Source organism: Paroedura picta, chromosome 2, assembly GCF_049243985.1.
Source record: "Paroedura picta isolate Pp20150507F chromosome 2, Ppicta_v3.0, whole genome shotgun sequence".
Lineage (NCBI taxonomy): Eukaryota > Metazoa > Chordata > Lepidosauria > Squamata > Gekkonidae > Paroedura > Paroedura picta.
Window position 1 is genome coordinate 79069446 of NC_135370.1, and position 23093 is coordinate 79092538.

The following is a 23093-nucleotide window of genomic DNA, read 5'->3' on the forward strand; positions in this document are numbered from 1 at the left end:
TCTGGGGGCTGGCCTAATCCAGATGCACCCAGCTTTTCTGGGCGCATCCAGATTAGCCCATTGGAGCGGCAGAAGCGCAGGCGAGGTTCCCGTCCCAGTCACCGCTGGCCCTTTCTCAAATATTAAGAGGAACCTGTGGTAAAGATAGTAAGATTTCCTTGGGTCACTAGTGAAGAGTAATTACACATTGTGACATTAATATTAGTAGGTATTATGACTGAGAGTTGATATTGAAAGTATGGTTTATGCCTAATATTTAATAGGCATTATGGTATAATAGATTTAAAGCCCGTTCCTAAGAATGGGCCTTGAAATGTCCCCCTCCCCTGGCCCCCAACCAGGCAGCCTAAGGTGGCTTTGGGCCACAGCTCACAGACGGATCAAGTGGAGCGGTCAGGGGCTGGCGAGCTTGTTAGCTAGCCTTGGACAGAGCTCCTTAGCAGGTAGTCAGGAGGCCAAGAGGCCCTCGTGAGCCTAACAGGCCCAGAGGCCTTCATGAGCAGGCCCAGCCTAGCAGGCCAAGAGCCCCTTGTTAGCCTCTTGGAATGTTCACTAGGTTTCAAATACATATAAGGATGACATTAATGTTTTTGTTGAATTTCATTAGACACCTACAGATTTGTATATTATATGACCATTTGGGGACTTACCTGTACAAAGCAAACTATTACCAGAGACTACATAGGTAATATTTACCATTCAAGCAGAATTAACCTTTAAGGACATTTTATTAGGATTCATACTAAATGTTATTTATTTTTGTAGGCTATCCTTATCCATGGTTCCTCTATATATTTGTGAAACAGCCTGGGGGGTGGAACATGTCTGGCTGTCCAAGTTGGAATAGGGCCATGCCCCTGCAGCTCCCACCTTCTGTCTCTGGACTAGCCTCTTTGCTCTCAGACACGCCTCAGTGCCTGGAGCCAGGAGTAGGTAAGGGGAGAGGGCCCTGGGCACAGGGTCATGGTGGAGGGCCTGCTAACCTCTGGGCCTGCTAAGCTGGGCCTGTTAACAAGGGCCTCTTGGCCTGCTAACAAGGGCCTCCCAGCCTGCTGACTGCCTGCTAAGGAGCCCTCCCCACTTGATCTGGCTGTGAGCTGTGGCCCAAAGCCACCTTAAGCGACCTGGCCAGGGGAGGGGACCCTTTCAAGGCCCATTCTTAGGAACGGGCTTTGAAGCTAGTTATCTATAATTTCATCACCCAAAATAATACATTTAGAGAATAATGAGTTATTAACAATATTGAGGTAATTCCATTCTCATTTTTATAATTTTGATTATTATATTAACATGTAGTATGGGGATATATTTACATGTTATATTTGTATTTAGAATACCACTGATGAAGATATTCAAAACGGACTATACCTAGGAATCCAGTTTGAAATTATTTTGAACATTGTTTTCATTGGAATAAATCATTTCACCATCACCAGCTTGAGATTTATTTCTTCTGCTTAAAATTCTGTATAAAACCGGTATTCCAATGGTCTTAATAAAGTTCCCACATAGGGTTAGATCCAAGCAGTTTTTACATGACTGGAATGGGAAAGAAGGGTCTATTCAATACCTTTATGCGCCCTCTTGTTCAACTGGTGCGAAGTTTCAGGCTGGGTTGTCATCAATATGCTGATGATACCCAGCTCTTCTTCCTGATGGACAGCCGCCCTGATTCTGCCCAGAAGCATTAGCCAGCTGCCTGGAAGCAGTGACAAGATGGTTCAAGCAGTCGCCTGAAGCTCAACACTTCAAAGACGGAGGGTCCTGTGGCTGGGCAGGAAGGGCCCAAGTGAAGAAGCTTGCCTACCCAACCTCGATGGAGTGCAGCTATCAGTGACTCACTCTGCCAGGAACCTGGGTTTGGTTTTAGATGCCTCCCTCACTACGGAGGCTCAGGTCACCCAAGTAGCACGGCTGGCATTCTACCACCTTCATCAAGCCAAACTATTAGCTCCCCCAGAACACATAGCCACAGTGATCCACATGACGGTCACCTCTAGACTAGACTTCTGTAACTTGCTCTCCGCAGGCCTGCCCTTAACCTTGATCCAGAAACTGCAACTTGTCCAGAATGCTGCAGCCAGGGTCCTCACAGCAACACACATTTATTTTATTATTTATTTATTTAGATTTGCCCCATCCTTCAACAACTGCACTGGCTTCCAGTCGAATTCCAGATGAGGCTTAAGGTTCTCGCAATAACTTTTAAGGTCATCCAAAATCTGGGCCCAGTGTACCTAATTTTATTTATTTATTTATTTATTTATTTGGATTTTTATACTGCCCTCCCTGAAGGCTCAGCCGGGAGAAGGCTGCAAGGCCCCCCCCCCCCCGAGGCTCTCCCAAGCCTTCTCCCGGTTGGCGCCTATCTGTCCCCGGCGCTGGCGGCTCCCGAGCGGCTGCCGAGGGCAGGAGGTTGCGGCAGCGGCGTCCAGGGGGCGCGGGGCGGCTGTAGTGTTGGCCTCTCTACTTACACCCCTCAAAGAGCCTTACTCTCTGCTATTATCAACAGTCTAGTGATCCCTGGCCCCAAGGGATCCTCTGTTATGACTGTATTGCTATTGTTCAACTTATCACATCATTTGTACTGTTTTTCTCCAGTTCCGTGTAAACCGCCCTGAGACTCAGGGGAGTGCAGTATATAAATATGAAAAATAAATAAATAAAATACTTTGACCATCTTATACTCTAAGTTCGGAATCATGGGGATTACATGGACAAAAGCTCTGTGATATAAGTTGTAATAAGGAAGGAAATTGGCCAAAAATGAATGAAGCCATCTGGATCCATAAACAAGAAATATAAAACTGTTCTGTCAGGTTTTAGTTTCTTTTCAGATATTATTACATGAAGTATAACATCTATGCAGACCACCTTTATGGCAAACCTGACCATGATCCATCTAGTGTAGTACCGTTTACTCTGACAGTATCAGCTCCTTAATAAATAAGGGACTTTCCTAATTCTCAACACCTTATACAGAGAAAAACAGAACCTTTCCAAGGCAATTGGTACAATACATTTTATGTATCATTAATTTTTTAAGGATCAACCAAAACGGTTTCTAGATATACTCCGTTTTCACAATTTTTCTTCAGTGGTTGATTCCCTTATACTCTTATCAACCAATTTTTATCTATAGATAGGCCACCGGCTCTGTAAAGTATTGTGGGGAATGTCAGTCAAAAAACATTCCCAATCAACCTGGAAAGGTTCTGTTTTTCCCTGTATATGGTTTGAACCTTTCTTCCTTTTTCGTATTGTTAATTCTCAACACCTATAAAATTTTTAACTGGTGAAATTAAGGATAGAATGTAGTATCATCTACTTTCCAAGCATGTGCTCAACTAATAGATGACATCTCTACTGTGAAAAGCTTTAAAATAATAGTCTGCAAAACTTGGCTAAGCACTTTATTTCCATCCAGAATTTGTTGGTAGAGTTTGAACAAGCGGAAAACACAAAACACCAGGGTGCTTGAAGTATATGATAGCTTTATTTATGAAGAGAAACAACTATGAATAGAAAAAGATAGAGACCTATCTATATAGCTAGCTGTTCTCTGCAGTCATTCTTCTGATCAACAACTGTTCTGGAGGCAAGCAGGGAGGAAGTGCAATAAAAAGCAGGAAGTCTGTTGAGCCAGTCAACACAATGGAGGAAGATAATTTGAAAATCACCAAGAAGTTCCTATCTATTCTAAATATACATCTGCAGAGCTTGCATATTCCAATAGAATTTTCACTTGTAATTAGGCATTTTTAAGGGGGGTTGATAACCTAATCAGAAAAAAGCTCTGTGATAGGACTGCCAGATCCCAGTGGTTAGTTTCAAAAATGTAGCATCGTGCTAGCAAATCCCTCCTCTCCCCCCTTCAATATTTAAGTTTTTTTCTGCATCTTCTATTATTAGTTATAATTTTGCAGTAATTGAACAGATTTTTGCAGTAATTGAACAGATTTGTGTTAGCTTGCGAATAATTGCTATTTTTGATATTTTAAAGCGCTAGGCTTCTGTAGGTCTGTTTATTTGAACCTTTGATAGTATCTTGTTTCAATTTTTGTATGGAATTTACCTGGAGAGTGTTACATATGAATATTTTAAAAATGCTCATTATCCATTTTATCACCATCTGCTTATGGCTGCTTTGTTTAGCTAGGGTTACTTTGAAAAGAAAGAGGGCTTTTTTCCCGACTGACTTCAAATAACTGTTCACGATGACAAATCTCATTTTAAACATCCCCGAGCAGTAATATCAGGGCTCTCTCAGTCTCACCTACCTCACAGACCGTTTATGTACTGGGAACTTCACTGGCCAGGCTCCCGTGCAGGAGCACAAATCGGTGGATGAGGCGCACCGGGCCAAATGCTCCCCCCCCCCCCCCCGTGTGGGTGCAGGAAGAGGTGGGTCAACCTGCCACAACTAAAATTCCAGCCTGCAGCCCGGCATGAAACCTCCAGTGCATAAACGGTCGCAGGGTGTCTTTTGCAGGGAGAGGAAAAGGAAGGCGATTGTAAGCCGCTTTAAGACTCATCCTGGTAGATAAAAGCGGCATATAAAAGCCAACCAATCTTCTATTTAAGCTGAAGTTTGCCTCCACTGGGGGACAATAGGGCAAAACAGGTTCAGCCTCCCAACCCAAAAGGAGGCCTTTTTCATCAGTGTTTTTCTTTTAAGAGTCCAAAAGAGAACGGACATCAAGAAAGGACATCTTAGTTTAGCAAAAACACACAAAGTATACCTTCAGCTGCAGCAAAGGTAATTCTAGTTCAATTGCCCCTTCAAACGCCCTCTAACCCAAGCCCAAGGCTGAATTGCATGCAGACGAGGGACCCCGCCTGCCTTTACGCGCAACCCATGCAAGACACAAAGAAAAAGAAATCCCACCGTAGGTGGGAAGGCGTGTGTCGCTCTAGGCGCTCCGTCTCTATGGTGAGAGGGCGCCTGAGGCCGCGTTCAGTGTCGCGGGCTCGACGTCATCCTCCAGGGACACTCGTGAGCCTCACACGTGGGGAGGGGGTGCTGCAGGTTGCCTGGGAGCCCCGTGACGACTGGAGGGTGTTTGGGATGAAGCCGGCTGAGGATCGAGGGTGTACCGAGGAGGCTGAGCAGACTGCGAAGCTTCTGCCTCCTGGGGACGGAGAAGGAGCACCTTCCTCGGTGGAAACTGGGCCTGGGAAGCCTCAGAGGGCTCCTGTGGGGAAGAAGCGAGAAGGGGTCACCGCCATCATCCCTAAAGGGAAGCCTAAATCAGGGCGGGTGTGGAAGGACCCTAGCAAGAAGCGGTGAGATCCTGAGCGTCCTTGTATGGCAACAAAACTGGGATTACCTGGGCTGCTTGGGGGGCGGTGCATCGCATCAACACATTGTTTCCTTGTGGCAAGTCTTCTAAATGCATGGACTGACAACATACTTTCTTTCATAAATTCTGTTTGCCTTCCTCGGTTCCCAAAAGGACGAGAGGGTGGGTGAGGCTTCACTATAAATAAAATCTTGTGAAGTTTAATGGGCTTTTGTTTGTTCATGTTATTTTGAGCTACACACTTGGACAAGCTATAAAGGGCTTGTAATAGGTACCTCTCCATTTTAAACATCCCCCCAGCCTCCAAATATCTTTAATAGCACAGTGAGGATTTAAATCTGTGCCTCCACACAGTCCTTGTCCTAGACCAGTATGCCCACACAGGTGCTCACGCTGGGTTACATGAATTCCTGGTAATTTTCTGCAATGATCAGCACTCTTAATGCTTCAGCAGTGTCTCTGCCATTATACAGACTTTCTCTGTTGCAAAAATGCATGTTTACTCCGAAGTCTCACCATGGGACTTACAGATAATTGTGCATAGGACTGCAGTTTCAGTCTGTTGTGCTAATGCTAAGAGATAACTGGTTAGTTTGAGCTGCTAATGGGTGTGTTTTTCTCCTCAGATTTTCTCATATGATTCAGGACAAGCCTTTGCATTCCTCTTGGGAACGCAAGATGAAGGAACGTCAGGAGAAAAAGGCAGTCAAAGATTTTGCCCGCCATCTGGAGGAAGAAAAGCGGAGAGAGCGTGAGGTGGGGAGGCAAACTTGATACAAAATAGCCTGTTAAACCATTATAGCTGTGTGTCACAGAACAGATTATCTCTATGAGATAATGACTCTATGAGTCCACAAAGTTGTTATTAAGAAATTCAATATATTCACTGAAAGTGCCTTTTTTTGATAATCATTTGAAAATATAATTAGGTGAAAAATGCTCTCTTGGTGTGGAGAGTTAAGGCTGTAAGCTACAGCTTCCAAACATCTGGCGAATGTATTGGGTGTGTGTGGGGGAGCTCGGGAAGCCATCCATGAGGAGATAGAGCTGGGTGTCATCTGCATATTGATTGACAACCCAGCCCTCAGCTGCGCTAGGGGGGATATAAAGATAAAGCGTGAGAGAATCGCAACCTTTGAGACCCCACAAGGGAGACTGTTAGGGTGTGACAGATCTCCCCCACTGCCACCCTCTGTGTCCGGTTCCAGAAAAAGGAACACAGCCATTGAAGGGCTGTTAGCCGAACCCTGGCGAGGTGGTGTGTCAATAACTCGTGGTCGACCACATAAAATGTGGCCGACAGATTGAGCAACATGAGTATGGCTGAGCCACCTTGATCCAGCTGACAATGGAGATCGTCCACCAAGGCGAACAACACCGTCTCCACTCCATGGCCAGGATGTAAGCCCAACTAGTATGGATTGAGCACCAAAGTTTCCTCCAAGTAAGCTAGGAGCTGGTCTGCCGCGGCCCTTTCAATTACCTTTCCCAGGAACGCAAGATATGAAACTGGGCAGTAGCTGGCTGGGTCCTGCAATGGTTTTTTCAGCAAGGGACAAACCATTGCCTCCTTTGAGAACTCCCCAGTAGATAGGGAGAGGTTGACAATCCCTCAGAGGGCCTCTTATCTGCTGTTCACTTGTTTTGATTAGCCAAGATGGACAGGGATCAAGGGGACAAGTGGTCCCCTTACAAACCCTAGCAACTTGTCCACTTCAGTTTCAGAGAGCCAGTTTAGTATATTATCTCTGTTTCCTTGATAGAATTCCGAGTTGAAACTTGAGTTTATGACTTTGGAAACTTTCCAAAACCCAGTATATCTCATTTGTCATAAGCTTTAGAGCATTACTTTGCTTGCAAGGGAAATTAATTTGATGGTTTGTTAGTTGCTGCAAGCTTTGATGTCTCCTGTTTTTGGAAGTGGAATGTGGATGGAGTGGTTTCAGACTGTAAGCCTAGTTTTGTTTTCCATATTTGTTGGCACATTTTTGTTAAGATTTTGATGGACTCTCTTTCTGTGGCTTGAAATATCCCATTTCCTCCTGGTAATTCATTTCTCCCAATTCCTTTGAGCGCAGCTTTCACTTCACTGTCCAAAATTGTACGTTCTTCTTCAAAAAATTCTTCTTGGAAGGAATCTGTCATCCTCTTGTCTCCTTTGTATAGTTTTTCAGTGTATTGTGCAGTGCACATGAATGTTTCCCACGTTCTCCACCCACAGGAGAAAAAACAGCGACGAGAAGAGAACTTAAGACGACGGCTGGAGAATGAAAGGAAAGCAGAGATTGTGCAAGTGGTGAGCCTCAGAACCACTTCTGTTTTTCCCCTGAAAGGAAATTTGCATCAGTCTTTTGTGTGGCAGAAGAGAAGCACTGTTGCTAAATTTACAGAGCATCCTTTCTCTTTAAGTCCTATTCTTGGATAGAACTTGAATATTACAATATTAATGAGGTTGCTTTGTGCACACAAAATGTGTGTTGGATCCTACCAGCTTTTTCACTGATGTTAGAAAGAGATGTGGGCCCTTTTGACCAAGTCCTGAAAAGACTGTGCCAGGGATCATAGGGTCTGCATGAACAACAAACATATAGAAACATGTCTGCAGTGAGGAATGGAATTGTGAAGATCATTCTTAATCAGTCTTGTGTCAGTGGAAAATTTGGTGGGCTCTAACTCTATAAGTCTTCAGCGTATATGTTTATCACATTACTGTTAAAATTCTCTTTTTTATATATTTATTTTTGTAACTTAGGAAAACTTAGCAGATCATATTTCATTGATGCTTTTAATTCAAGAGGAATGCTTTTGGGGAGATCTACAAAGTCAACACATACACACACTCTGCTTAACATTTCTGCTTTCAATTGATGCAGATTATAGAACAGTCTGGTGTATTTGTTGTTGTTACCTGTACATTTTTTATCCCATCTTCCTCCAAGAAGCTTAGGGTGGCATACGTGGCTTCTCGTTCCCAGTTTTATTCCTACTAGACCACACTAGCTGTCTTTTCACATTTAGATCTACTTGAACTTTGACTTTTCACCACAAAGACTCTATTTCAATGTTCAGTGGAAGTCCACTGAGAACAATGCATTCTTGGAATTAGCCCATGCCAGATTCATGGTTCTCTGGGGATAATGAATTATAGGAGTGGCAGATCATCTCCCACATCTACACCTTTGTTGAGCTGGATTTACTGTAGGCCAGTGGGACCAGCTTGTGACATTCCCAAAACCTTGTTTTCTGGAAGTTCTAATGAGACGTTTCAGTGAGGTCTCTCACATGGATTTTCCCTTTCTTCCTCAGGTTCGGAATCCACTGAAACTGAAGCGTGCAAAGAAGAAGCAGTTGCGCCGTATCGAGAAGCGGGACACACTGGCTCTGCTGCAGAAATGCCAGGCACAGCGAAAAGCAGCCAGGGAATGAGGGAGAATGATTTACGCCTGACATGTGAAGGAAATAACTTCCTGGGACAGATAAGACAGGACATTGACCCCAGTTCACCAGGGAGCTTGGATGCACTGCTTGCTCTCTCCTGGCTTCTCTTGCAACTGAAGCTCAGCTTCTTGCCAAGAAGCCTACATGGCATCCATGTGCCCTTTGCTGAAGCCTCTCTTTTCGTTTTCTTGGCAATGGAGAGGCAGACTGATTTTCTGGGACCTAATTCTAAATATAATCTCTGAATTTGAGGCAAACCTTATACGGCTTGTTTGTAGACTTGCACTTTCAGACTGCAAAGTTTTATACCAAAGATCCTGAATGATACAGTGGTAAATTATAGAAGTGCTCTTCATCATGGCAGAATAAAAAGTGGCAGGCACCTGGATCACATGGTTCTGAATTTATTGCTTTATCTGGTTTGTAAATTGGCTGTTATTTTTGGCTGTGTGATGGCCTGGACTTAACTGTAGTGCTTAGTACTGAAGTGTAGTTTCCATAGACTTCCTCAGCTGTGCTGGTGTTCTTGTAAACATGGAGCATTGTGTGTGCCGGAGAGAGGGAAAGAACAGTTTCTGTCTTAACCAATCTCCGTAGCTAGAAAAGTGAAGGGGTCACATGAGCAACCCAAATTACACAAAGCTACATTTTTTGCATCAATATCGACAAAGATCTAATCAATATCGACAAAGATCTAATGTCAAAGGTTCCAATCCAGCTGGCCTCTTTGTGGGCATTTATGCATGGTGAGTCCTTTTTGCAAAGAACAGCCAACCCTATGGCAGATTCACAGGAGGCTTAAAACTAACATCTCCAATACTGCTCTTTTTGCCAAAAATAAAACTCTTGATTCACATAGACAAACCTCCCTTGTTTTTTCCTGGGTTTGGGTCAGTGGTTTTATTTGCATGTTGTGTAATAAAATCCTCCCCTTGACTGGTCAAAATCAAGGCTGCATTCATTCAGAGAAGGACAATTGTTGAAGAACTTGGCCAGCAGAACAATTTAACTGTTATAGACAGAAGGAGAACCACAGCAAGTTAGATATTGCGTAAAGAATACATCCTTGAACAAAATATTGTTGTGGGACAGAAGAAAAATGGGTATAATATCTTGTGCTAATATAGGTTTCAGGTTATATAATTTTTCATGCTGAATTGCAAAGAAAGAAAAAAATGCAAAATGGATTTCTAGTACATGCAACCAGCTGGGTGACCTTGGGCTCGCCACAGCAATGATAAGGCTGTTCTGACTGAGCAGTAATATCAGGGCTCTCTCAGCCTTACCCACCTCACAGGGTGTCTGTTGTGCGGAGAAGAAAGGGAAGGTGACTGTAAGCCACTTTGCGAGTCCTTTGGGTAGATAAAAGTGGTATATAAGAACCATCTCTTCTACAAATACCTGTTGCCATCTCTGAATGACACTGGCTTAAAACAAAAACTGATAGGACTGGCAAAAGGTGACTACACGGTCCATGTGGTAGTTGTGACCTACAAAACAAAGGCTGCCCGTAGATAGGAACATGAAAACACAGTTTTGCCACAGCAGTAAGCAAGGTGGGAACAGTGTCCACATTTATTCCCATTTCTCTGTCAGATACTGCTTACTGAGGGGATCTGTGTTTGGAAGTGATGATTCCTGACATCATAAGCAATGTGTAGAGAGATTTCAGAAGCCAGAAAAGTCCCTAGATGGTGGAGCAGGCTTCATCATCCTTGTCCTTTCCAAGACAAGCAAAAGTTAAATACAACATTATAGAATAAATTACACAAAATTATAGAAAACCTTTTAAAATTTGACTTGTACAGGCTATAAAATGCTGCTGCTTTGGCACAAAATTTGAATTGCCTAGAAGCAACCATAGGCTGCACACTACGGTGTCTTAAAGGCTAAATACAGGCTTTACTTAAAACAATGCCAGTTTTCTGCACTTCAGTGATATGTGGAATGCATGCAGCACTGCCTGTCTAGGAATCATATTTTCCCTTAAAATTCATTGCACACACTCATCCTTATTTTGCAATCCTACCATTTCACTTGAAAAACGTATGTCCTTTTCCTTTTTCTCGTACAAATTTAATCACTCCATCTTTAGTTAAGTATGTGATTTTTTTTTTAGTGGTACTACATTTGCTTCATGTGAGAGATATAACATTTACATGACATAACATTGTCTTAAAATGCCAACAAAGACAAAATGGATGCAATGAAAAGTCATACAATGAAAATATACAAAAACATTCTTACTGCTAGAATGCTAATTTTTAGCTCTGGGTTGAGTGACAGCAGTAAGTGGGACCTCAGAAATTCTAAAATAAGGGTGGAGTACACGACTAGGGATGGGTATGTACTGCATTTTTGCAGTACAAACCCATACAAACAAGGAGGTTGGTTTGCAAACTGACCCAGTTTGTGAGCCATTTGCAGTTTAACCCCCTGCTTTCTGCATCCTGCCATAGGTAGCAGAAAACAGGCCATTTAAACCAAACTGCTGAGCAATTAAAACTAAGCCATTTTAAACCAACAGCTGTTTTTCAAGCAAAACTACCACCAACTGCATCAACATTTGTGGAAGTTTGTAACAGTTCTTCAGTTAGCAAATGTTGCTTTGCAAAAATTCATGATCAACTTTAGTTTGTCAGCCAGTTCATGCCCATACCTGGGCAGAATTTCAGGGTCATTGTCCCCTTGATCAAAATGAAATGTTACCTGAATTAGATGTATATGTTACCTTTCATTACTTCTGTCAGTTAATGATTGCTTAGCTGAATGCCATCCAAGAAAAACAGAAGGCAGTGGAGGAGATCAAAGTCCTCCATTCTTTAGTAAAAAGTTTGAGTTTTATACATGACAAGGAAGTTCCCGTGGAGAATTCAAAAGGGGCAGGGAATTATGTATGAGAGGAAGGGGAGTTGGGCAGTCTGCTTTCACTGCTAGAGAGAGGAGGGGGAGATGGAGGATGTTCTCTAACTCCCCCCTCAATCACTAAAGAAGTAACCATGCTTCACAGCTAAAAGGATCTACTGGGCCAGGAGCACATCATTTTCAAGATAAAGGAGCCACCACTACCACCACTGTGGGCAACTGGCAAGTAGAAGCTCTGCCAACTACCTGCTGCTTATGTAGTGAAAGAATCCACATGCAGAAGCTTGCTTCTGTATCAAGCTCCCTTTATTGGATAAGGGTGAATGTGTTTTTAAATAAACACACCATCACCTCTTCTAGAGTATGCAGGGTCTGTTCGTTATTTTCAGTTGGCCTCTGACCTCCATTTGCCCTGCCAACCTATTTGAAATTCCTAACAACCACTGCCAATAACTGAGCCTTTTTTTTTGAGCCAGCAGCATATATACTAATTTTTAGCATATTTTTAAATCCTGCCTTTCTCCCCAGTTGGGACTCTAAGCAGGTTTGGCATGCTACAGGGATCAGCAAAAGGTAACCATATAGATATTGCCTCTATCTGGGAATCAGCTGGATCAAAACAGGAACTGATGAGAATGTGAAGGCTTTCCATACCTGGCTCACTAACACCTACAATGCTATTTCACAGAAAATGTGTAATACAATGTGTAGCCAACTAGCCCTATGAAAAATGCATGCTATTTTGAAATACTACAGTCTCAAGAAACCAAGGATGGCCACACTAGAGAAGACGTGAGAAATTAATTCCAAGGGCTTGCTTTGCATCCCATACAGTCTTAGAGACCAACAAGATTTTCTGGATATAAGCTTTCAAGTGTTAAAGTTTCCTTCCTCTGACAAAGGGAGTTTTGAGTATTGAAAGCTTACACCCAAGAAAGCTTGGCGTCTCAGGTGCCACTGGATTTCAGTCTAATTATTCAACTGCTGAGTAGCATAGTTACCCTCTGGAATCATTTCCCAAAGATATATATATATATTTAAAAATATAATATATGAGCTGAAGGACTGGTTTGCTCCTTCTCCAGGAGCTGTTCTAATCACAATCATGTCCCAGCTGCTTTTCTGCCTGTGGTGAAGTCACTCAAATTGCATTCTGAGGACTAGTAATGAATGGGATGTTGTTAGCTTCCATCTAAGCCTCAGAATCTTTTCAGGGTAGGTTCTTCAGAGGTTTATCCTTACCATAGTTCCTCTAAATATTTGCGAAACGGCAATCTGGGTGATGCTGTCCGGGACACAGGAACCTGCTGTCCGGCTGGCGCTTCTGCTCCAGCGAACCAATCCAGACACGGCCAATTTGTCCAGATTGGGCCGGCCCCTGGAGGGCCCGTCTCCAGGAGGCATGCACGAGCTGCTCGCCTAGCCTCACCGCCAGAAGCTTTCCGTCACCCCTTGGCCTGCGCAGGCCTCTTGCTGCTTTGCAGGCCTTGCTGCTTTACAGGCCTCTTGCTGCAAAGAGGCCTTTGCAGGCCAAGGGACAGCTCACCGGGTGGCGCAGGTGGTGGTGGTGGTGGTGGTGGTGGTGGTGGTGGGAGCTTTCCATTGCTCCTTGGCCTTCAAACGCCGCGGTGAGATGGTAAGCTGCCGGTGGTGGCCCTTCCCCGTTGCCCTTTCCCTTACCCCTTGCGCCCCGTTCAAAGCCCATTTTTTAAAACGGGCTTTGATGCTAGTTATAAATATAATTTACAATTGACAGTATACAATTTAGTTCACCCATGACTAGGGAAGATGTTTCAGCAAACCTGAAGAAAACTATGCCCAGCGCACACTGCTGTTGCATCTGTAGGGACTGGCCATTTTAAAGCAGCTCCCACCATCTTACAAGTTGCTTGGTTGGAATATTCTAGCATATTCTGCAGCCTCCTTAAACGTTTGATGATTGGTCCTGTTTCCTAAGACAGCCATTTCATGTTGGTTCCCAAACTTCCAAAAGGGCCCGGAGGCTTAACAGGGTTGGGCTTCCGTGCTTCATGGCCTAAGAGGGCATGAGAACAGGGGACTTGAAGACTGCCTTCTCCCATAGTGAACTGTCTGCCAACTTAGATCCTCTTCCCAAGTTCTGCTATCTGCACACTCACTTGCTGAGGTGAGGCTGGTGGAGACCGGAGCCAGGGATTTTTCAACAGCTCGATCACAACTTTGAAATCTACCCTCCCCGCAGTGAGTCTCACCTATAGTCTCTTTACACCCAGCCAAAACATTTATCTGTACCAAGCCTTTCACTGAGGAGTTCCATTTTTTTAGCTGGTGTTTTTATGGCTTGCTTCTAGCCGTCAAGTTGTTTTGTTAATATTCTTTGAGTTTCTGGAATATTATTTTTAAGTCCCTAATGGACTTTTTACTGGTTTGATTGTGGGTTTTAATATTAATATTTTCATGACTTCATTGTTGTATTATTCTCATACAGTGAGCTGGCCTTGAGTAGTTGGAGAAGTAAACAATATCATATGTGTGTGTTTTTCCTCTCTCATTGTTAATGAGATCTGTCGGCACAATTCATTTTCTGCCATGCATGCAGGAATGTTCGCTTCCCAGAACATACTTGTAACCAAGCCTTCAACATCATTTATTAAAAGAATCCCCTGGTGAGCTGAAATGGGGAAATGCTTGTTTTGCTCAGACCTTATGTCGAAATACTGTTTTCATGGAACAGTTATGAAACCTTCTTTTCTCTCACACAGATGCCCTCTCCCTCCCATATCAAATTCTGTACTAAAAGTAATTAGAGTCCAGCCAGTTATGGCTCATTCTCTCCACCCTCACCTACTCTCATTAGTTGCTTTTTGATAATGTTTATGTGAGGAACAATCAGCTCTAGTCACATGGTGATACTACGGCTCCTCCCTTGTGTGTCTTGGCAATTTATTTATAGATAGAACAATTCAGAGCTCTCATCTGAGAGAGGTGTACAAGCAATTACCAGTGGGCAGCTGCTCGCTTGCTGGCGGACCTGAGTTCCCAAACCACGAAGAAGCCCAAAGGTATCACATGTCTCAGGAGTTTGGACCAGGGTTGGAGAGATGAGTGGGAGGGAGGAATCAGGCTTGGCAGTGACTGCTGCAAGTGGGGCATTGGACAGTAAGTACCAAACAGAAAAAAGTTCATTGTATTTCCTGATGCATTGCATGCAAAGCTAGTGACCATGCAGTATGTTGTGTGACAGTTCTCATGAGGGAAAGAGCAAGAGTTTCCCTTGCATGGTGGGAGAGGCAACGTTAAGTGGGGAAAATAACCAGAGAAAAGAGTGAGACACCCCCTCACCCTTCTCATTTTCTCCACCCTCACCTGTTCCTCTAATTTAGATACTATCTCTCAAGGCAGCTTTTTGTTGCTGTTAAGTTAGGCAGAAATTACAGACAGCAATATCTATTTTGTCCAACAAGGGTTGAACTTCAAGTTTTACCTCAGCCATAACTGTCATGGTAGACAGCTTCAGGGAACCTGTACTCATAACCTCAGCTGCCTTCAGCTATAGCATGCAGCTGTATCCCACACTGCTATCAGGGCTTCTGCTCCTCATCCCTTAAGGACATAGGTAGAGACTTCAGTTTCCCAGAGGAGGCGAGAGCTGTGGTTATGCTGAACCAATTGTGGGAAAGGGCCAAATCTGGACAAATCCTATGCCATGTACCCAAGATGCATGATACGGAGAACCAGAGCCAACAAAAGTAGCTCAAAATATTTTGTTTAACGAAATCTTTATTGCATAAATTCAAAACAAATTAGAATATCATTAACTAGAAGAAATATATTCTATGTGTAAATTTCTGGGATTCTTGCACACTGGATGTGTGACTTTTAATTGGCACTATTTGCGTAACCAAGGAAATGGGGGTGGTATAAAATTGCTGCTGCTATCAATGATTTCATCCAAGTTTTCCTATAGAACTGGTGGTGATTACATCCAGCATCAGTGTGCCTAGGACGAACAGAATTCTCTAAATCTCAGAACTCTGTTGTTAAAATGGTCTTTGACAAGAACTGTTCGAAGTTGTTCTGAAGTTGCTCTATTCCCTCTTTGGGAGAAGCAAAAAGGAAGCTGTTTTTGAAGAAACTAGGCAACTGCTTTTTTCTTTTTCTTTTTGAGGTGCTGTACTTAGTGTTCCCAAACAGCCAAACACAAGCAGGAATAACAGCAGGAGAACATGTGGACAGTGGGGAAAAAATAGAGCAAAGGAGAAAAGAAAGGGCTGTGAATCAGGAGAGGAAACAATAGGAGGGAGTCATCCCCACAGCCCTCTGTGAGGGAGAGGGAAGGGAATACAAAAGGGAACCTCTTACTAGATACACATTGACAGGACACAGCATTTCAAGGGTTTGAAAAGCATAAATTTCATAATTTTCTCCCTCACATAATTTAACAGTAAGGATGCAAGCATACAGAGGGACATGATCTGTAAAAGCAGAAAGACAAAAATGTTCTCCATATAGTACCTGTCTAGTTTCACTGATTCTCTTTTCCATAATTATAATATAAACTATTTCCTCACCAGTCATAGTCCAATGCACCACACAAGAGGAGTAAACAATATGAGGAAGGTCCTCAGTACAGCCCTAATGTCAATTTTCCCCAGTGTTTCCCAATGTACTCCTATCACATTGCCTCATCTCTCTTTATTTTATTTCATGGACTTTCCCAGGTGTCATCAAAGCCTAACTACCATGGTCCAGCTTATGGTCACCCCTGAGAGATCAGTTGCTGACTCACCAGTGTGGATCCGAGCCTTGGGCTTGACCCCCTCCCAGCCAGTGACCCTGCATTCATCACTGATAGATGAGAAGGGAGTGAAGTTTGAAGCCAGAGCCTTCTACTGGGCAAATGAGAATGGAGAAGTTGATGTGAAGGAGGCATCTGCTGTGGGCGGTGACTACACAGGCATGTGTCCCATGGGCCTTTTCTGGTCCCTGAAGCCAGAGAAGATGTTCCACAGATTGATTAAACGTGATGTGATAGGCAGCCCCTTCCATATCCAGATCAGTCTTTTTGGCTCTTTTGTTCTGATGCCCTCAGCAAAGGATACAGCAAAGGATACATCTTTGCCCTCAGCAAAGGATACACCACTGGCTACTTGCTCTGTCGAGAGGTGGTTTGTGGCCCCTGGAGTAGAACGGTTCCAGATCAAGGAAGGTCAAGTTCGGGGGAGCCTTTTCTTGCCTCCAGGTAAAGAAATGGAATTCTGATTTTTCTTCTGTCCACATCCCTGTCCCAGACTTTTGACTAATGTGTTGAAAGGCCCAGTGAATGGCCTGGAAGCTCCCAAAACACTATGATATGATTGAAGTAGGCATGGATTTGATCAGTGGTTGGATAGAAGCCACCTATATGTATCTATGAGAACAGGGTGCGACTTCTTTACTACCTTTCCATTTTACATACCCTTTCCCCAGACTGTTGTAAAATAGTCTCACACATGGACACATTTATTTGTTTGTTTGTTTATCGGTGTATATACCGCCGCTTTTCCTAAGAACCTGCAACGGTTCACAGAATAAAATGTTAAAAACCAGTAAAACTCCTACTTTACAATAAATAATAAGCCGTGACAACTTCTAATCAATTGGTCCCCCCTCCACCTTGTTCAGCCAGAGGCCAAGTCTTCTACTGGGGAGTGGGTGCAGATCTACTAAACCATGGGAAGGGGTCCTAGTTGGAATGCTGGGGTTCTGCCCTGGCCTCAACCATGTTCCTGGAAGAAGAGCTCCATTTTGAAGGCCCTGTGGAAAGCTGACAAATCCAGCAGGGCCCTTAGCTCTCCCGGGAGCTCAGTCCACCAGGTTGGGGCCAGGACCAAAAAGGCCCTGGCACAGGTCTAGGCCAGGCAAACATTCTGGAGGCCTGAGACAACTAATAAATTCCTACCCGCAAAGAGCCCTGCGGAGGGCATAAGCAACCAAGCTGTCCTGCAGGTAAGTAGGACCCAAACTGTGTGAGGCCTTAAAGGTAAATACCAAAACCTTGAACTTTACCCGGAAACAGACTGGTAACCTATGCAGATGGCAAAACACTGGCTAAATATGGGTCCTCCAACATGTTCTAGTGAGGACCCTGGCAGCTGCATTTTGTACCAGCTGTAATTTCTGGATCAAAGTCAAGGGCAGGCCCATATAGAACAAGTTACAGTAGTCTAGACTGGAAGTGACCATTGCATGGTTCACTGTGGCCAAGTGTTCCGAGCACATATAGGGCACTAGTAGCTGGGCTTGGTGAAGGTGGAAAAATGCCATCCAGGCTACTTTAGTGACCTGAGCCTCCATGGAAAGGGCGGCATCAAAGGTCACCCCCAAATTCCTGGCGCCAGGTGATAATTGCACCCCATCCAGGCATGGGAGACCCACTTCCTGATCCTGCCCCCTTCAACCTATCCACAGGAACTTTGTCTTTGAGGGGTTGAGTTTCAGGCGGTTCTGTCTGAGCCATCCAGCCACTGTTTGCAAACATCTGGCAAATGTATCTGGGGGGGGGAGTCCATGCATCCGGCCATCCATTAGGAAGTAGAGCTGGGTGTCATCCACATACTGGTGGCAACCCAGCCCATAGCCCCGAACCAGATATCCATGGAGCTCTTTTGGGTTTCCTGTTCTAGGACTTCAATTGCAGGGAGTATGAATTATTAAAAAATGATACCCCCCTCCTGTAATATTGCAGTGTTCTTCATTTATAACAAGAGTTGGAATTATTCTACTTACTGCAGAATTTTCTGCCTTTGTTTATTGGTCCATGCTAGGTCAGTCAGTGTCAAGATAGGGAGAGAGACAAACCAAAACAGAGACCTTTAGGGATGTCAGCCTCCAGGTGGGACCTAGGGATCCCCTGGAATGACAGCTCATCACCAGACTATAAATATTGGTTCCCTGGAGAAAATGCATGTTTTGGAGGACAGACTCTATGACATTGTACTCCACTGAGGTCCCCAGGAGTTTCCCAACTAGAACTGCATTAACCATGCCTCCCTCCTCTTCTCCACCCCTTGTTCCTAACTCCTCCAGCCTGGTTCCCTATAATAATAATTCTTAAAATTCATTATGAATTGGTTTTATGATGTTTTATGATGTCTAATATATTTTAGTGTTCAAATGTTATACATTTTTGCTGTTCACCACCCTGAGATGGCCAGTCCAAGAGGGGTGGTATACGGCTGGATGGATTGACAGATGGACAGATCTGGCCACACTACCTGCACCCCCCACACCCCTACCCGTGACCAGGGGACCTGGCAACCCTAGAGACCTCACACGTCATTTCTTCTCTCTGCAAGTTTTAAAATTAAGTTTCAGCTCTTCACCAATACCTCTTCATTATTACTCTGACTTGTCTCCAGGGCCTGGCCCATTTCCAGGTGTGATCGATATGTTTGGTGGTGGCGGAGGGCTCATTGAGTTCCGAGCTGGCCTGCTGGCCAGTCAAGGCTTTGCAGTTCTGGCTCTGGCCTACTTTGCATATGATGATCTGCCACGGGCCTTGATGGAAGTGAATCTGGAGTACTTTGAAGAAGCTGCCAAGCTGCTCTTAAAACACCCTAAGGTAAGGGTTAAGGAGGGTCTTTTTCTGTGTCAATACAAAGTACAACAATATAGTTTTGTGTTCCACATTGCTGTACTGAAAAACTGTCACCTTCATTCTGTAATAAATTTCCTTTGCTGGTACAATGACACATGTTATAGGAGAGGTCAGGAAGAAGACTGTGAGACTAGCAGCCAAATATACCATCTGCAGATGGTTTTTGTGGTATATTTATTGTATATATGTGATGGAACAATCTGTTCCTCCCCTAATGATTTAGTTTGGTCCTGTTGGGTGGAACTCTTGTTCCAGTTTCCAGCTTGTAAGTTACCTGTAGTTCTTGTAAACAAAGGCCTGGTGTTTTGAGCCAGCTTGTCTCCGTAGAATGGACCTGAGAATGTGTGCTTTAGTGACTACTATAACAAGGGAGCCCATAGCCAAAGGGGGACATTACAGTTTTAAAGACAGTTGAACATAGTTTGAGATAATTTCTTTTAATCTCAAGTCCTACTTGCATTGTACACATATCTTCCCAAGATCCTGGTGGTCAGAACTCAGTTCCCAAGTACACAGAGACCCATTCATATAAGGACTGCAGAGTTCTGGGAGAGGGAATTGAGCTCTTTCTTCCCATGACCTAAAAATAGCTCCTAAAATAGCTCCTATTCTCCCCTTTGTAGAAACCTGGGTGCAGCCCATGGGTAGATGAAGTTTCCTCAGTTGGATAAGCAGTGCCCCCTAAGGGCCATTTCACTTTGGTTACATGGTATGGTGGAACCCCCCCCCCCCAACCTGTTAGAGTCCTTGGTCCAAATCGACACAAATATATCTGGGAATTAAGATCCCAACATGCAACACACAGTATATGTCTGATCACAGAAACCAGGGAGGAAGCATGAAAAATATAACTGCGGCCCTCCAGATGTCCATGGACTACAATTCCCAGAAGCCCCTGCCAGCATTGATAGCAGCGAATGCTGGCAGGGGCTTCTGGGAATTGTAGTCCATGGACATCTGGAGGGCCGCAGTTTGACTACCCCTGGTCTAGAACAGTGTAAGAAAGGGCACAATCTTCATATGGCCATATCAGAGGCTAGAGGGGCTAGAATCTTCTGTCTGAAATAACCCAAAGGCTAGAGATAGACAATAATTCTTACAGAGTTGCAGTCTGTACCTCATCCCACTTTTGCTTCTGCTAAAGAGTTATATGCCTTCTGGGAAAGCTTAAATGTACTCATGTCACTGTATGAGTTTCCCCAAGGAGACAAATAGCCACCTGGGACTATTTCAGACTGGGAAAACAATTGGGGGTGGGGGACTGAAACCCCTTCTCCTCACACAGTGTGGTTCCAGTCCAAATTGTTCCAGATAAGAATTCTTAGAACATGTCTGTACAAAATGCATATAGGGGACACATGGACTTTGTAAGGGGTAAATTAGCATATTTAATAGGGTTGCTAACTTAGGAGATCTTCAGTCCCCACTGGGAAGCTGACAGTCCTAGTATTAAATAATATGGACCGCTATACATGGATCCCTGCAAAGACAAGAAGGGGGGAAACACCACTACTGTACTGCCAGGGAAAAACATCACCTCCAAACTACGGTTGCCAGCCTCCAGGTGGTGACTGGAGATCTCCTGGAATCCAAACTGCTCTCTGGGTGACTGAGATCAGTTCACCTGGAGAAAATGACTACTTTGGAAGGTGCACTTTAAGGCACCAAAGTCCCTCTATTCCCCCAAATGCTACCCTCCACAGACTCCGTCCCCATAAATCTCCAGATATTTCCCACCACCACCCTGGGTTTACACACAGAGATTTGTTTTGCATGGGTCAGCATTTTTTTAAATCACCTACCAGTAGTTGGAAGTTGTCAGTTCTATCACTTTGACGGGGTTTATACCCCATCTTTTTGCCTTCATAAGGATCACCATGGTCAGAGTTCAAAGGTGTCCAAGTCAAAATATAAGAATCTTCCTGATTAGTAACCTGTTTTCACATATAGCCTCTCTAGTCAATGATCATTGGTCCAGGAACTGTTTTAACCTTGTGATTTCCCTTCCAGGTGAAAGGTCCAGGACTTGGGGTCATTGGAGTGTCCAAAGGATCGGAGATCGCACTGGCCCTGGCTTCCTTTTTACAGCAGATAGTCGCTGCAGTCTGTATCAATGGTCCCACAACTATTAATGGTTCACCACTCCGCTTTCGGGATATTTATATCCCTGCTGTCCGCTACTACCCAGAGAAGTTTTTCATAAACGACATAGGAGCACTGGACGGTTGTCAAATCTTTGGAGATCCTGAAGATGAGGCACATCAGGACTCTGTTATCCCTTTGGAGAAGGCCCAAGGGCAAATACTCTTTGTGGTGGGAGAGGATGACCATGCCCTCAACAGCAAATTGTTTGCAGAGTCTGCCATAGCTAGAGCAAAGAAGCATGGGAAAAATAATTGTACTTTGTTGTCTTATCCAAAGGCTGGACACCTTATAGAACCTCCTGGTTCCCCACTGTGCACCTGCTCCAGGATCCCAGGTCATCCCAAACCTACACAATGGGGAGGAGAAATGGAGCCTCATGCCAAAGCTCAGGAGCACTCCTGGAAGGAGATTCTGAAATTCCTGGAGCTTCACCTTGGTCCAGCAGGAAGCAGCAATGTGTGATTTTAGGAAAGAACCCTAGCTAGGTGTGTCATTTTCTAGTTTTACAAACTGAATCAAGTAAAAATAGATAGATCAAGGGAGAATTGTCTATGTTTATTGGGCTGCTTTCACATGGACATGTTTCTCCATGCAGCTCACATTGCTATAGTGAATACAAAGGCATTTTCTGTGATATCAGAGCATACACACAAACGTTTTCCCTGTATTTTCCTTGTCCCAGTCCCCTCTGCTTGCTACTTTGCCCCTGTGACTGAAGGGATTTGTGGGCATCATTAATAGTAGAATTATAGAATCATAGATTTGGAAGGGGCCATACAGGCCACCTAGTCCAACCCCCTGCTCAACGCAGGATTAGCCCTAAGCATCCTAAAGCATCCAACCTTTGCTTGAAGACTGCCAGTGAGGGGGAGTTCACCACCTCCTTAGGCAGCCTATTCCACTGCTGAACTAGTCTGACTGTGAATTTTTTTTCCTGATATCTAGCCTATATCGTTGTAGTTTAAACCCATTACTATGTGTCCTGTCCTCTGCAGCCAACGGAAACAGCATCCTGCCCTCCTCCAAGTGACAACCTTTCAAATACTTAAAGAGGTACTGCTATGGTATTATACCATTGTAACACAATCTGTTCCAAGACTACCAGTTTCTAGCTTCCCTTCTTTTCTTTTTAAAAGGGAAGTGGAATCATAAGGAGAAATCTGTAGCCACTACCTTACCCCTTGTAAGACTGCCTTTAAAAAAAATGAAAACTGAGAAGTTACACATGGTTTCAGTAAAGTTCCAACCAGGGAACTCTCTGCATCTCGTCAGTCTTTAGGTGGGGTGGTAGTGATGGCTATATCTAGCGGGACAATATCAAAATCCCTGGTTTGAAACATGAGGTAGCCTCTCCATTTAACAAACTTGGAAAATTATTCTAATTTTTAAACAGACACCGGATATTGAAGAAAATTGTCATAGTAGCCAGGTACCCCAGTGGGTGGGGGGACTTACTAGCAGGAAAATTAGACCTAGGCCTGTCTCAGTGATCACCAGAAGTGATGGCATGCCACCAGCAATGCAAGGATTTGGGAAATCGCTCTCGGCCAGGCTTTCTCAACCAGGCCTTTGTGGAATCCTGGGGTTTCCTGACAGCTCTGGAAGGGTTTCCCAAATGGGTGAGAGTTAATTACTTTTTAATATATTTTTAAAATTTGTTAAACACTTGAGTGATATAACCATAAATGGTCCTGCTGGCCTACCCACTCCCCCTCCCCGAATGG

At 44.1% G+C, this 23093-nt stretch overlaps 2 protein-coding genes across 3 annotated transcripts; both read left to right on the top strand.

Moving 5' to 3' along the window:
* Positions 1–4968: 4968 nt before the first annotated feature.
* CCDC86 (coiled-coil domain containing 86) lies at positions 4969–9605 on the top strand. The gene is made up of 4 exons (XM_077321104.1): positions 4969–5286; positions 5930–6059; positions 7525–7599; positions 8610–9605. Exons 1-4 carry the CDS (start codon positions 5069–5071, stop codon positions 8727–8729), a joined length of 543 nt encoding a protein of 180 aa, XP_077177219.1. The 5' UTR covers positions 4969–5068; the 3' UTR covers positions 8730–9605.
* Positions 9606–14552: 4947 nt separating this feature from the next.
* Positions 14553–22637, top strand: LOC143829747 (acyl-coenzyme A amino acid N-acyltransferase 1-like). 2 transcript variants are annotated; one of them, XM_077321105.1, is made up of 4 exons: positions 14553–14647; positions 16307–16827; positions 18986–19188; positions 21235–22636. In XM_077321105.1, the coding sequence occupies exons 2-4, from the start codon at positions 16329–16331 to the stop codon at positions 21829–21831; spliced, it is 1299 nt and encodes a 432-aa protein (XP_077177220.1). In that variant the 5' UTR covers positions 14553–14647; positions 16307–16328; the 3' UTR covers positions 21832–22636. The 2 variants fall into 2 exon arrangements, with proteins under 2 accessions (XP_077177220.1, XP_077177221.1); XM_077321106.1 differs by having other exon boundaries at positions 14593–14744; positions 21235–22637.
* The last annotated feature ends 456 nt before the right edge of the window (positions 22638–23093 follow it).